This window comes from Rattus norvegicus, chromosome 18, assembly GCF_036323735.1.
Source record: "Rattus norvegicus strain BN/NHsdMcwi chromosome 18, GRCr8, whole genome shotgun sequence".
NCBI classification, from domain to species: domain Eukaryota; kingdom Metazoa; phylum Chordata; class Mammalia; order Rodentia; family Muridae; genus Rattus; species Rattus norvegicus.
This window is the reverse complement of record NC_086036.1, coordinates 63,265,824-63,279,959: the sequence shown is the minus strand read 5'-3', so window position 1 is coordinate 63,279,959 and position 14,136 is coordinate 63,265,824. Positions and strand designations below refer to the sequence as shown.

Here is a 14,136-nt window from a genome sequence, read left to right as displayed (position 1 = left end):
TCCTGATATTTTTCATTGTCCTGTGAAAATTAAGTGGACATTTTTAGAGTACTTTACCCGAGACACGTTATCTGGAGGCAGATCTTGCACACAGCTTTGTCTTGTGGAAAAAATCGTAGGATCTCGAAAGATAAACTATGGGCAATAGTAAAATCATTTAATGATAATTTCAAAAGAACCGCAGGCCAATCTTGTAAACCTATTTTAAGGGTTTTTGGTTTGGTTTCTTTTTTTTTCCGGAGCTGAGGACCGAACCCAGGGCCTTGGGCTTGCTAAGCAAGCGCTCTACCACTGAGTTAAATCCCCAACCCTGGTTTGGATTCTTGAGACAGGGTTTCTCTGTGTAGTCCTGGTTGTCCAGTAACTTGCTCTGTAGACCAGGCTGACCTCAAACTCAGAGATCTGCCAGTCTCTGCCACCAAGTCCTGCTTTATTTTACATTTTTGTTTGTTTGTTGTGTGTGTTTTTTTTTTAATGCAGCTAAGCTGCTTGAGCATCTTGAAGAGCTTTGTAGCTCTCTCCTGACATCTAGTGGACAAACATGCGGCACTGCTCGGTTAGGCAATCCCAAGGTCCTATGAGAAGCAAGGGGATCACAAATTCAGAGCCTGCTTGAGCTAACACTGTACATTCAAGGTTACATCAAGCAATTTAGTCTCAAATTAAAAAAAAATAAATAAAATGAGCCAAGTGTGGAAGTGGCATCACACCTCCAATCCCAAGAGGCAGGCAGATCTCTGTGAGTTCAAGGCTAGTTTGGTCTACACAGCTAGGTCCAGGACAACAAGGACTACACAGAGAAACCCTGTCTTGAAAAAAACAAATAAATAAATACAAGAATAAATAAAAAAATAAACTAGCTAAGCAGAAAGTATATATGAATATATATGTGTGTATATTTGTGTGTATGTATATATGTATATGTGTGTGTGTGTGTGTGTGTGTGTGTGTGTGTGTGTGTGTGTTTTAAGGCTGGGGATATAGTTCAGGGCCTGTCTAACTAAGGTGTGAGGCTCTGGGCTCATCTCCAGCAAACAAGTCTGTACTCTGTGGAGTACGCACTGTGTGTAGCACCGTCCTGTAAGCCCATCCCTCAGGAGGCAGAGGCAAGCCTGGTCTATGCAGTGAGGTTCAAGGCAGTCTGGCCTGTATAGTGAACCTGTCTCAGAAGAAACACGCTGCAGATGCTCGCTCGCTTGCATAGATAAAATGTACATGTTCATTTTATCATCTGAACTGGAAACCCCTGGGGAGTTGTTTACATGCTCCTAGTGGGTAAATTGCTTGTTCCACAAACGTGCGGACCTGAGTTCAGATCACCAGAACCTTTGTAAGATGCAGGGTGTGTTGGCAAATGCCTGTAACCCCCAGCTGGGAAGTGTGGAAAGAGACCAAAGGCTCCTGATGGTCTGCTGGCCAGTGAGACCAGCTTAAATAGTGAGCTCCAAGTTCAGCAAGCAGCCCAGCCTCAGAGAGCAAGGTGGAGAGCAATAAAGAGACGTTCAACGCTGGTTGGGAAGCTTACAAACCATTGCGGAATATAATGGAGCTGACTAAAATCTGAGAGAGGCCTGGGCTGTGGCTTACACGTCCAGTTCTATGAGCACTGTTTTTAATCCCCAGTACTGGGGGAGGGGGGCAAAGAAAATATTCATTGTTATTAACATACAAAAATGTATATAAAGCAAAATGCCATGTGTATAAAGTAGAACTCCCTGGAAAATAAAGTGTGTTTGCTTGCAAACACATACAAAACATAAATCAGGCATGGAAAAGCTGTCTGTTTAGGGAAGAAGGATGAGAAATTAAGAGGGCTTTTTTTTTCTTGCTTTTTTATGAGATAGCTCAGGCTGGCCCTGACCTCATTCTGTAGACCAGGCTAGCTTCATACTTGCAGTGAGCCTCTGCTTCCCAAATGCTGGGGTTAGAGACACGAGCTGCTAAGCCCAGCTCTGCCTACATAGAGTTTGAGATGAGGGCTGGCTATGCAGCTCAGGCTGTCCTTGAACTTGCCACCCTCCTGTCTCAGTCTCTCCACTTCTGAGACCATAAATGTGCACAGCCACGCCCAGCTCTGCCTTTGACCTGCCTGACCCTGATAGATAGTGGCACTGAGCAGCACCCGTAGGCTTCTGAGGTGTTTGTGTTTCTACCCTTAGGGCCTTTGCCAATTCAGGGGGAAAAGTGCTCCCCTTCCGATGTGAAGAGTGTGTGTGTGTGTGTGTGTGTGTGAGAGAGAGAGAGAGAGAGAGAGAGAGAGAGAGAGAGAGAGAAAGAGACTGTATATCTCTCTGTGTGTTTGTATCTGTGTGTGTCTGTATCTGTGTGTGTGTCTGTATCTGTGTGTGTGTCTGTATCTGTGTGTGTCTGTATTTGTGTGTGTGTGTCTGTATCTGTGTGTGTGTCTGTATTTGTGTGTATCTGTCTTTATCTGTATATGTGTGTGTCTGTATCTGTGTGTGTGTCTGTATCTGTATCTGTGTGTGTCTGTATCTGTGTGTGTCTGTATCTGTGTGTGTGTCTGTATCTGTGTGTGTCTTTATCTATGTGTGTGTCTGTATCTGTGTGTGTGTCTGTATCTGTGTGTGTCTGTATCTGTGTGTGTGTCTGTATCTGTGTGTGTCTGTATTTGTGTGTGTCTGTTTTTATCTCTGTGTGTCTGTATCTGTGTGTGCCTATATCTGTGTGTGTGTCTGTATCTGTGTGTGTCTGTATTTGTGTGTGTCTGTCTTTATTTGTATATGTGTGTGTGTCTGTATCTGTGTGTGTTGCCCTCCTTCAGAGTTGGTTGTCTCCTCACCCTTCTGTGGGTTCTTGGTATTAAATTTAGGTCTCCGGCTTGCACAGCAAGCACTTTCACAGGCTGACTCATCTTACCAGCCCTTGCTTGTTTTTGAGACCAGATTCACTCTGCAGTCCAGAGTAGCCTTGAATTCTCCATCCTCCACCCACCCCCAGGCTCCTACAGTGCCACCCCACTTGCTTTCTTTTTACACTATTGTCATCATCTTTTAAAATTATTATCATTATCCTGAGTTAGGGTCTCTCTCTGTAGCCCTGGCTACCTCAGAACTCACTAGGTAGACCAGGCTGACCTAAACGACACAGATCTACCCACCTGCTCTGTCTTCTGAGTGCTGGGTTAAAGATGTGGACCACCGCCCCCGGCTTACTTTGTCTCTGAGCACTTTTACATCTGTGCACCTCATGCATTCCTGGAGCCGGAGGCGGGCAAAAGAGGATCAGCTCTCCGGGAACTGGCTTCTCAGATGGTCGTGAGCTACCCTGTGGACTCAGGTCCTCTGCAAGAATAGAAAGTGCTCTTAACCACCGAGCCACGCCTTCAGCTCCTAACTGATACCCCCCTTCATTGTGGAAAACACTAACAACATAGAATTTGCCATCTTGGCCACTTACCAAAATGTAAAACTAATTAATGTCACAATTCTGCTCACCATCTACTCTCGGAACTTTTTTCCCCCTCCAAACAGAAACTGTAGTCACTGAGCACCCCCTCTCAGCCTCCCTTCTAATGCATTTACCTAATACATTGCATTTCTAAGAAGTGGCCTATTCTAGAACTTTCATTTAGGTGGGGTCATCCAATATGTGACCCTTTTGTCTGCCTTTTCCCACTTTTTGACTTACTTTTCTTTACAAGTTTTATTTGTTTTTGTTTTATACATATGAGTGGAGATTTTGTTTTGTTTTTGTTTTTTTTTTTGTTTTTTTTTGTTTTTTTTTTGTTTTTTTTTTTGGAGCTGGGGACTTGCTAGGCGAGCACTCTACCACTGAGCTAAATCCCCAACCCCTTGTTTTTGTTTTTGAGAGAGTCTCACTATGTAGGCTTGGCTGCCCTACAACACAGTCTGTACACCAGGTTGGCCTTGAACTCACAGAGATCTACCTGCCTTTGTCTAAAAGGTCTTGGGTTGAAGGAGTGCACCACACCGTGCCCAGTAGTCTGAGTGTTTTGCCCCTGTGAATATCTGTACATCATGTGCCTGCAGTGTCCAAGAAGGCCAGAAGATGGCGCTGGTTTCCTGGAAGTGCAGTCACAGAAGGTTCTAAGCCAGACTTTCAACCTTCCTAATACTGTGACTCTCTCATAGTTTCTCATGTTGTGGCGACCCCCGCCCCCCACCTTGCTCCCCAAACCATAAAATTATTTTTGCTGCTCTGTTTAAACTGTAATTCTGCTACTTTTATAAATCTGTGTGTTTTCCAATGGACTTAGGTGACCCCTGTGAAAGGATCATTTGCCCCCCCCCCAAAATGGTTGCACTCCGCAGATTAAGAACTGTTGATCTGGGCTGGAGAGATGGCTTAGTGGTTAAGAGTACTGATTGTTCTTCCAGAGGACCTGAGTTCAATCCCCAGCAACCACATGGTGGCTCACAACCATCTGTAATGGGATCTGATGCACTCTTCTGGTCTGTCTAAAGACAGCTACAGTGTACTCATATAACTGAAATAAATAAATATTAAAAAGGGGGGGCATTGTTTTTCTAAGCGATTGTGTGGGTGTTGGGAACTCAGATTTTCTGTAGAAGCAAGAAGAGCTCTTAACTAGGGAATGGTTCCTAGTGCAACTAGTCTACATAGTACAAGACCTTCAATCTGTGGGATGAAGCCACCTACATTTAGGGAGGGTCCTCCCTTCTCAATTACACCACTTTAGAAGCGCCCTCACAGATGTGCCCAGGAGTTTGTCTCCCAGGTGATTCTAGATCCTGTCCAGTTAACATGCAACATAAACCATAAGAGGTATGTTGTGGTTTGAATAGACGTGACTCCCACAGATTCATGGTTTTGAATGCTTGGCCATAGGGAACAGCACTATTAGGAGGCATGGACTTGTTGGAGGATATGCCACTCTGGAGCTGGGTTTTGAGGTCGTGTATACTTGAGCCACTCCCAGCGTGGCTCACAGTCTCCTCCTGCTGCCTGTGGACTCCTTCTCCAGCACCACATTGTGGACTGATGTCTGTATGCAGGTGAGGGCGGGCACAAGATAAGGCAAGGCCTGTGACTGGACAGTGAAAAAGTAAGGCGGGCGCAGAGTTTTGGAGAGAGGAGAGAGAGGAGGAAAGAAGAAGAGAAGGAGGAGGAGAAGGATGACCCATCCATGTGTGGCTTTAATTAGCCACAGGTAGCTATGAAAATCCTGTAAGGGATGGATTGTTACAGGACAATTTGACTTATCTGGGTGGGCAGCTTATATCAATATCAATTGGCTCTGAGTTTATTGTGTGGACGTTTTGTGGAGTGAGAATTTACGGATATAAATCTGACTGATAAATTACAAGCTTCTAGAGTTTTGATTTTACCGGGTTACTGGGAATTGTGACTGTGGGGCCGGTGAAGAAGCAACCTGCCAAGGGAACTTAGCAAGTCGGGTGGAGACATTTTGAGAGTTCTGGGCCAGCCAAAGAGTCTGCCGAGTCTGGCTGACCGAGTGAGACCGCTGGCACCAGGTGGCCCACGGATGCCAGCGCTAACGTGAGGTGGAGTTCCTGTGTTTAATATTTACCACTACACATTGTGTCACCCTGCATGGCGCCATGCTTCTTCCCACCGTGATAATGGATTGAACCTCTGAAACCAGCCCCGGTGAAGTATTTTTCTTTAGAAGAGTTGCAGTTGACCCGGTAGTGGTGGCTCACATCTTTTATCCCAGAACTTGGGCGTCAGAGGCAGGCAGATCTTGAGTTTCAGGCCAGCTTGGTCTACAAAGTGAGCTCCAGGACAGCAACAACCATAAAGCCCAAACGAAGACAAGGCACTGGCATAGGGTGGGGATTCGGGACACCATATTGTCATGCAGCGACTACGTTCAGCTTTTGGAAGAACAGCTCGCATCTTTCCATAGCAGCAACACTCCTGACACTCCTGCCTGGATGTTTCAGCTTCTCCTCATCTTTTTTTTTTTTTTTTTTTTTTTGGTTCTTTTTTTCGGAGCTGGGGACCGAACCCAGGGCCTTGCGCTTCCTAGGCAAGCGCTCTACCACTGAGCTAAATCCCCAGCCCAGCTTCTCCTCATCTTGCGCATACTTACTGCCTGTCATGGTAAATATGAAGTCATGTCTCACTGGACGTTCAGTCTTTCACCTCTGAATCGGATGCTAACTGGGCTTTCCCACAGTTATCTTTTCTAATCGAATTAAGGAATGTCCCATTTGGTCCCAGGGTGACGAGTGTTTTCATCACGCAATGGTGCTAGGTGCGTGTCCGCCAATACTTTGTCTCTATCAACTGATATGATTGTACAATTTTCTCATCATTCTATTGATCTGACATCCCCCCTCACCAACTTTCCATTTCTAAGTAAATCTCACTTGGTCATGATGTGTATTTTAAATATGTAAGAGTGCGCCTAACTCTGTGTTTAGTTTTCGGGAATTTTGTTCAGGCTTCTCGTGCATAGCTGTCTGTAAGATATGTTGGCTAAGATTATTGTTTGTATTCTGGGTTTTGGTGCCAGTAATCAAAGAGTTAGAGAATCCCTTTCTCTTCTCTTCTTTAAACACTTTGTCAAAGATTAAAGTTAATGACCGCCTCCCACCCCCAGCCCTCCACATACACACACAGGATTTCTCTGAGTAACAACCCTGACTGTCCTGGAACTCACTCTGTAGACCAGACTGGCCTTGAACTCACAAGAATTCACTAGCTTCTTCAGACCAAGTGCTAGGATTAAAAGTGTGTACCACCACTCCTGGCTTAAAGTTAATGTCTTTTTTAATTGCTTGGTAAAATTTACCACAAAAGTCACCTGGTCCTGTGTGATGGTTTGCATATGCTTGGCCCAGGGAGTGGCACTACTAGAAGGTGTGGCCTTGTTGGAGGAAGTGTGTCACTGTGGAGTGGGCTTGGAGGCCCTCCTCCTAGCAGCCTGGGGATGCTCAGTCTGTTCCTGGCTTCCTTGGGTTGAAGATGTAGAACTCTCAGCTCCTCCTGCACCAGGCCTGCCTGGATGCTGCCATGTTCCCTCCTTGATGATAATGGACTGAACCTCTGAACCTGTAAGCCAGCCCCGATTAAATGTTGTCCTTATAAAACTTATATTGGTCATGGTGTCTGTTCACAGCAATAAGACTCCAACTAAGACATCCTGGATTTTCTTTCTTAAAATGCAGAGACGGCTCAGTGGTTAGGAGCGCTTGTGGATCTCACAGAGGCCCCCGTTCAGTTCCCAGCACTCACTGGCAGCTCACAAGTGTCTGGAGGTCCAGTTCCAGGGGACCCAACACTCTCTTCTGTCACACATGTGATGTACATACAAACATGCAAGCAAAACACTCATACACATACAATAAAGAAATTGGGATAGAGAGATGGGATCCAATGCCTTTTCTGGTGTGTCTGAAGACAGCAACAGTGTACTTATATATAATAAATAAATAAATCTTAAAAAAAGACTTAAAAGTTTCAATGTTTTTAATTTTTGCTTCAATCTCTTGCAGTCCATTAAAAACTTGTTTCTATTTAAATTCCTTTAGTCCTAGGGACTTGTTCTGTTTAAATATAAGAAAGCAGACTTGTGGGGCTGGAGAGATGGCTCAGCGGTTAAGAGCACTGACTCCGCTTCCAGAGGTCCTGAGTTCAATTCCCAGCAACAACATGGTGGCTCACAACCATCTGTAATGAGATCTGATGCCCTCTTCTGGTGTGTCTGAAGACAGCTACAGTGTATGCATAAAATAAATAAACCTTTTTTTTTAAAAAGAAAAGAAAGCGGACTTGTTCATCTCTCTTGTATTTGATTGTTTAAAACCGTACTTTTACCATCATTCTGCCGAGTTTTTGTTTTTTCTTTTAGAACATTTACATCTTTAGGCTGATGGTAGTGACCCACTTTCATTTCCAATCGTATTTATTTGTTTCTGTGATGTTGGGATGGAACCAGAAGCGTGAGCACGTTAGAGGTGGTGTTCTGCCACTGAGCGGCCCACCCTGCCGTTGTAGGCATTTTCACTATTTTTATTAAAGATTCAATTCTATACATTTTTTGGAGGTGTGAAACAGGATTTTTCTGTGCAGCCCTGACTATTCAGGAACTCGTTATGCAGACCAGGCTGACTGGGAACTCAGAGATCCAACTGCCACTGCTTCTACAATGCCGAGATTAAGGCTATGAGCTCTCATGTTCTATGGAGCTTCTCCTCTTCATCTTCCTCCTCCTCCTCCTCCTCCTCCTTTTTCTTCATCATCTTCTTCTTCATCTTCTTCTTCTCCTTCTTTTTCTCCTTCTTCTCCTCCTTCTTCCGGTTACAATAGACATGTATTTAAAGTGAGACATATGTAGAGCAAATAATTCTTTTTCTTTTTCTTTTTTTTTTTTTCGGAGCTGGGGACCGAACCCAGGGCCTTGCGCTTGCTAGGCAAGCGCTCTACCACTGAGCTAAATCCCCAACCCCAGCAAATAATTCTTAAATTGTGATTGGGGTTGAAATAACCTCATAAAGATATGGGGAGGCCAGGCGCACCCACAGATCTTAACTACAAGATCACTACAAGACCACTCTTCTCTCTCCTTTCTTTCCTGAATAACCTCTCTCTGATAGGGTTCAAGGTGGAATTAGTCCTCCTCATATTTTGTCCACTGGTCCTTAGGCGAGATCTGATGCCTCACAGTCAGGTCTAGGGCTCTCTTCGTTTGAAACATTGTCCTTATAAAGGTCCTCAGGAAGCCTTCTTATGGCTTCTTTTACATCTTCAGTTTCATGTACTGTATCATCTCGCATTAACTCCAGTTTACTGAATCCTGTAGCATCATAACACCACATTCGAAAACCATCCCGCCACCCACTTGATGCTGCAACTGCGGGTCTGCCCTCCATTTGACCCCTTCTTCTTTATGATTTTTTAAAAAAGATTTATTTATTTTATGTATATGAATGTACTGTAGCTGTCTTCAGACACACCAGAAGAGGGCATCAGATCCCATGACAGATGGTTGTGAGCCACCATGTGGTTGCTGGGAATTGAACTCAGGACCTCTGGAAGAGCAGGCAGTGCTCTTAACCACGGAGCCATTTCTCCAGCCCCTGTGGATCTGCCTTTATGTCTTTTTTTCTTTCTGCTGTAATTTTACTCATTTACTTATCTGAGGCAGCATCTCCTGTATGTGAGGGTGACAAAGCTGAGGATGACCCTGAAATCCTGACCTTACTGCTTCTCCCTCCTAAGTGCTGAGATTACGGGTGTGTGCTATCATGTCCAGTTTGTGTGCACGGAGGAATCGAGCCCAAGTCGTTCTATAAACTATAAATACATTTGACTGAGCCACATCTCCGAGCCTCACTTCAGTTTCTTTGCCTAGAGCGGAAGCTGAGGACACTGATCTAACATAAACCTGTAAGTGTAATAAAAAAAAAATCCATGTAATTACAGCTCTCACTTCATCTACAATTTCTCTCTGAGATGAGATGTTTTATTATTTTTATTTATATTAAAATGATTCCTAACGTTCAATTTCCTTTTGACACATGGGTTGCTTAAAAGCACACTGTTGGTAACAAACAAACTAAGGGGAAAAAAGGAAAAGAAAGAAAGGAAGGAAGGAACTTGCAGGAAAATGGATGGAACTGACAAACATTAATCAAGGTAATCCAAACAAATACTGTGCGTTTTCCCTCATATGTGGCCCCTAGTCTCTGTGAAATATTCTGGAAGTAAACAAGGGTTAAGGCTAGGAATCCAGAAAGGCAGCCATGAAACTGGACAAAAAAAGGCTTTGAGGGAAGGTGGTGGTGCAGACAGTAGAGCAACGTGGAAGGGGAGATTGGGGCAAAAGGGTATAGTAGTGAAGAGAAAGTCGAAGGGAAGGTTAGACCCAAAGGAACAACTATGAGCCTTCTTTATGGAAACCTGTCACTGAGTCATCACCCAGCCCCACTGTTGGTCTTTCTCTGATCCCGATTTCTGGTTTGGTTCTGTTGTGGCTAGCAAGTATACATTGTAGGGTCTCACTACTTATGATTCATGGTTGTCTGGGTAAATAAACCTGAAAATACTGTGCCCAGGAAATTTCTTTTTCTGTCCTTGTCTGTGGTGCTGGGAATTGAACTTAGGCATTCACACATGCAAGTCATGTGGAAATTTTCTATAAATATCAACTAGGTTTAGTTTAGTCATTGTGATGCTGGGTTAGACACGAGGATGAATAATGCTTGGGGTTATTAAAGGGACTAAACACAGCCCGAGACAATTTGGCTCTGGTTTTGCAACACCCCAACTCTTCACGATCAGGTAGTTCTGACCAGTCACTCAGCATTGCAGAATCTTTAACACAACCTCAGTTCACAGTAGTGTTTGAGGACAGCCAGAGCTATGAGCCTGTCCCAAATAGCACCAGGAGAAAATAAGTAAGTAGATGTCTTGGCCTTTGCGGAACTTGCCTCATGCCCGTCAGTGAGCAATCAGTTAACTACTCGGTAAGTAGTCAGAGATGAATGCTAAAATGTCAAACAAGACCAGTGGTCTCTAGTCCTGAATGAAAAATGGTCCTTTTCCATAGAGCCTCGGGTCAACTCTTTAAGGTCCGCCCTCGAACCTTTGCTCTCCTTATTTGGCCCCTCCTGCTTTCCTTCTTCGGTCCCTCCCTCAGACCCGCCTCTCCTGTGCCGATCCTCTTTAGGCCCCGCCTCCTGCCCGCCTCCACACTGCCCTTCGCACCAGCTTTACCCCGCCTTGACCTCGCCTCCAAAGCTCTCATTTGCTACCACCGCCAGCCCCTCCCCACCACAGTCTTCCAACTCCGCCCCAGCCCCGCCCAGCCCCGCCATCAACTATTTCTCCTCTGACCCGCCTCCTTTGGGCTCACCCAACCACGCCCCTCCAGTTCTTTAGTAGGCCACGCCCTTCACCCCCGCTCCACTCTTCCTTTACTCCGGCCTCCAGTCCTACCCCTTCCCTACCCGAGAGCGTGGTCCGCCGCCTGGAGGGCACGTCGACGTCCGCACGCTGGGGCGGGGCCTGACGAGCGCGCGTGGAGCGTGGGTTCGCGTTCTGCCGCGGGTCTCCTGCGCCGGTGGCGCGCAGCTCCCGGATAAGTTGCGGAAGCTGAGGGTTGCCGACCGCCGGCTTTGGCTCGGTCCCTGCGCGCGCCCCGGAGCGGGCCGGGCCCATCATGGCTCACCGCTGCCTGCTGCTGTGGGGTCGGGGCGGCTGCCGTCGCGGCCTTCCTCCCCTGCTCGTGCCCAGCGGCTGCCTGGGTCCCGGCCGGCGGCCCTGCCTCCGTACGGTGAGTCCCGCGTCGCTGCTGCTCCCTCCGGCCAGCTTCCGGCTAGGGCGCAGGTGTCAAGGTCACCGGCCGGGGACGCGTGACGGCCTGAGTCTCCTGGTCCCCGTGGGTGGTATTTCTCCTGACCCCGGGGCCCTGTGGACCGCGCTGTGGTGAGTGGCGCTCTGAGCCCGGGAAGGTCACGCCTCTGCTTTGCTACTCGCTGCCGTGGTCTCGTTGGCTTTCGTGCCACTGGAAAAGGACAGTCGAGTGGACTGCACCGGCGAGCTGGAGGGGAGAGAGAGGGCTGTGGAACTTCCCTTTCCGAACATCTGTTGAATTTGGAGGGCCGTTGCTGGCATCCGGAATACAAATGCCACTGGTGTCATTCATATATATATATATATATATATATATATATATATATATATATATATATATATATATATAGTTCAGGTTAGGGCCTATGTATTTAGTTGCATAACAGCGCCTATCCGGAGGCTTCGCTGCTCTTGTAGGGCCACACACTAACTACCTAGTACCTTTTATTGAAGTGATGTTGTGTTGTGTTGGCAGGACCATGACACAGCTTCTTGCTGTGTGCCAGTCCAGCATAGGTTTTACCCGGAGGTACATAGCATGGCGGTTGAGAAATGTGATTGGTTGCTTGAACCTGGCTAGACAACTTACTGTCCAGCGTCTTTGAGGTGATTAGTCTAGCCTCTTCACTTAGAAGCTAGAGGTAATAATACAGCAGCCTTTCAGTTTCTGGAGGGGATTAATGCATGGACCCTTACCAAACTTAAAGGATGCATGCCCTCCTATGGGCTTTGGTTTGTTTATGTTTTGTTTGGGGATTTTTGAGATGAGGTCTTACTGTATAGCCCAGGCTAGCCTCCAGGATCTCCCACCCGATCCTCCTAATCATGCTGGCTCTTCGCTTATCCGCTCATTTCTAGATTGTTTCAGTACCTAATGTGGTCGTAAACCGTTAGTAAGTAGACTTTACATCCTAACACTCAATGAACAGTGACCAAAACCCAACCCAACCCACTCTTCCCCACACAGGAAACAACAAGAAACCCCTAAATTGACCTCAAACATTCCTCATGCTGAGGTTGGCCTTGACCTACTGATCCTCTCTTCCATCTCTCAAGTGTAGGGGTTACAATTGTGCATCACCACACCAACTCGTGTAAATTTTTGTTTGGTTGTGTGTGTGTTCTTTTCTGGTTGTTTTCCACCACAGGCTGGTGGATATGAGAGAGGAAGCCATGGGTAAAGATGGCTGAGGGTGCCTGTTTGTGACATTTATTGTGAAACTCATTTGTCACCCTCGTGTCTGAGTCCTCGTTTCTACTGTGAACTGCCCTGCTCTAGGCCATCTGTTCAGTGTTTGACCATTTTCCCATCTTACCTTGCTCATCTGATCCCTTCCCTTTTATCATCAGTGGACATTGGACTCAGGGATCTACCTTGTGAGATTGAATCTCATAAAAGGCCTTAGCGGGACTGTTGTCCCAGTGAGTCACCAGCGCACGCTGAGACACAGTCCTCGTTTGGACAGCTACAGTTAATTGGTATGCCTTTCTTTGCTGTACAGAATGTATATAGCCCAGGATAGCCTTGAACATGTTATCCTCCTGTCTGTTTCCTATATGTTGGAATGTGGCCCGTGCCTGGTTTATTAGTGGTGTTGGAGCATCAAACCCAGGGCTTGTGCATTCTAGACAACCATTCCAACTGCTATATCCTCAGCCTCCAGAGGGCATTAAACTCTCCACCCCACCCCCCATAGGGCATTTGGAGGTGACAAATATTTGTGGAGTATAACTTGTGTGTCTGGTTCCATGCCAAGCTGCAGAGTCCTGTCACATGTCATGACATGGAGAAGTATCCCCTCGCTTCTGAGCTGACCCTCCACATCAGTACTTTGAGAGCATTAAACATGGAGAAACTTTCCTTCTGGAAAATACAGTATCGTTCCTAGAAGATGCAGTCCAACAACAAGTTAGAGAACAACTCTCTTGTATTATGCATTATAAGTAATATAAAGGTGGTGTCTTAGAGTTTCACTGCTGTGAACAGACACTATGACCAAAGCAACTCTTATAAGGACATTTAATTGGGGTTGGCTTACAGGTTCAGAGGTTCAGTCCATTATCATCAAGGTGGGAACATGGCAGCGTTCAGGCAGGCATGGTGCAGGAGGAGCTGAGAGTTCTACATCTTCATCTAAAGACTGCCAGCAGAAGACAGACTTCCAGGCAACTAGGACTAGGGTATTAAAGTCCACGCCCATGGTGACACACCTACTCCAACAAGGCCACACCTCCAAATAGTGCCATTCCCTGGGCCAAGCATATTCAAACCACATTCCACTCCCTGGCCCCCAAAGGCTTGTTCAAACACTCAAGTCTATGGGATGAATACCTAGTCATAGTATAATAAAAAATACATTTAGTCCAACTTCCAAAGTCCCCATACTCTATAGCAGTCTCAACAATGTTAACTCCAAAGTTCAGTGTCGCTTCTGAGAGTCATCCAATCAGTTCACTGTAATCTCCAAAGCCAGACAGGAAACCAGCTGGGCAAACCCAGACTGCATCTCCATGTCTGATGGCAGAGCAGTTTCACATCTCAACTCCTTTTTCATCTTTGAGGACTGCAACAAATTTCTCTCTCCTGTGTAGGTTCCACTCCCTGTTAGCAGCTTTCCTCAGCAGATATCCCAGCTGTGGCATCTTTAAAAATCTTTGGGTCTCCAAGGCAATGTCACCTTCACAGTTTCTTGTTCCAATGTCTGGTATCCACACATGATCTTCAGGCCTCCTCCATAGGGATCAGATCACTTCTCCAGCTCTGCCCTCTGTAGCACTCTACCCCGGCTAATCCACTCCACTGCTGGT

At 46.2% G+C, this 14,136-nt stretch overlaps 2 protein-coding genes and 1 pseudogene across 8 annotated transcripts in view; 1 reads left to right on the top strand and 2 right to left on the bottom strand.

The window, feature by feature from the left end:
- Prelid3a (PRELI domain containing 3A) overlaps window positions 1-11,136 on the bottom strand; it is a 32,949-nt gene extending 21,813 nt beyond the window's left edge. For 6 of the 7 annotated variants that reach the window (XR_005496074.2, XR_005496075.2, XR_005496076.2 and 3 more), the window contains exons 1-2: window positions 10,923-11,136; window positions 3,119-3,302 (exon numbers count right to left, since the gene is read on the bottom strand). Coding sequence is in view for 3 of the 7 variants with exons in the window: in XM_039097131.2 (XP_038953059.1) it covers window positions 3,119-3,302; window positions 10,923-11,136 (398 nt within the window). In the remaining 4 variants the exon portion in view is untranslated. Of the gene's footprint in view, window positions 1-3,118; window positions 3,303-10,922 lie in introns of those variants that run through there. The other variant, XM_039097134.2, reaches the window with a different exon arrangement.
- On the bottom strand, window positions 7,578-10,633 carry LOC134482954 (cytochrome b-c1 complex subunit 7-like; annotated as a pseudogene).
- Window positions 10,960-14,136, top strand: part of Afg3l2 (AFG3 like matrix AAA peptidase subunit 2) — a 44,838-nt gene continuing 41,661 nt past the window's right edge. The window contains exon 1 of the mRNA NM_001134864.1: window positions 10,960-11,248. Coding sequence (NP_001128336.1) covers window positions 11,135-11,248 — 114 coding nt within the window. The 5' untranslated portion in view covers window positions 10,960-11,134. The remainder of the gene's footprint in view (window positions 11,249-14,136) is intronic.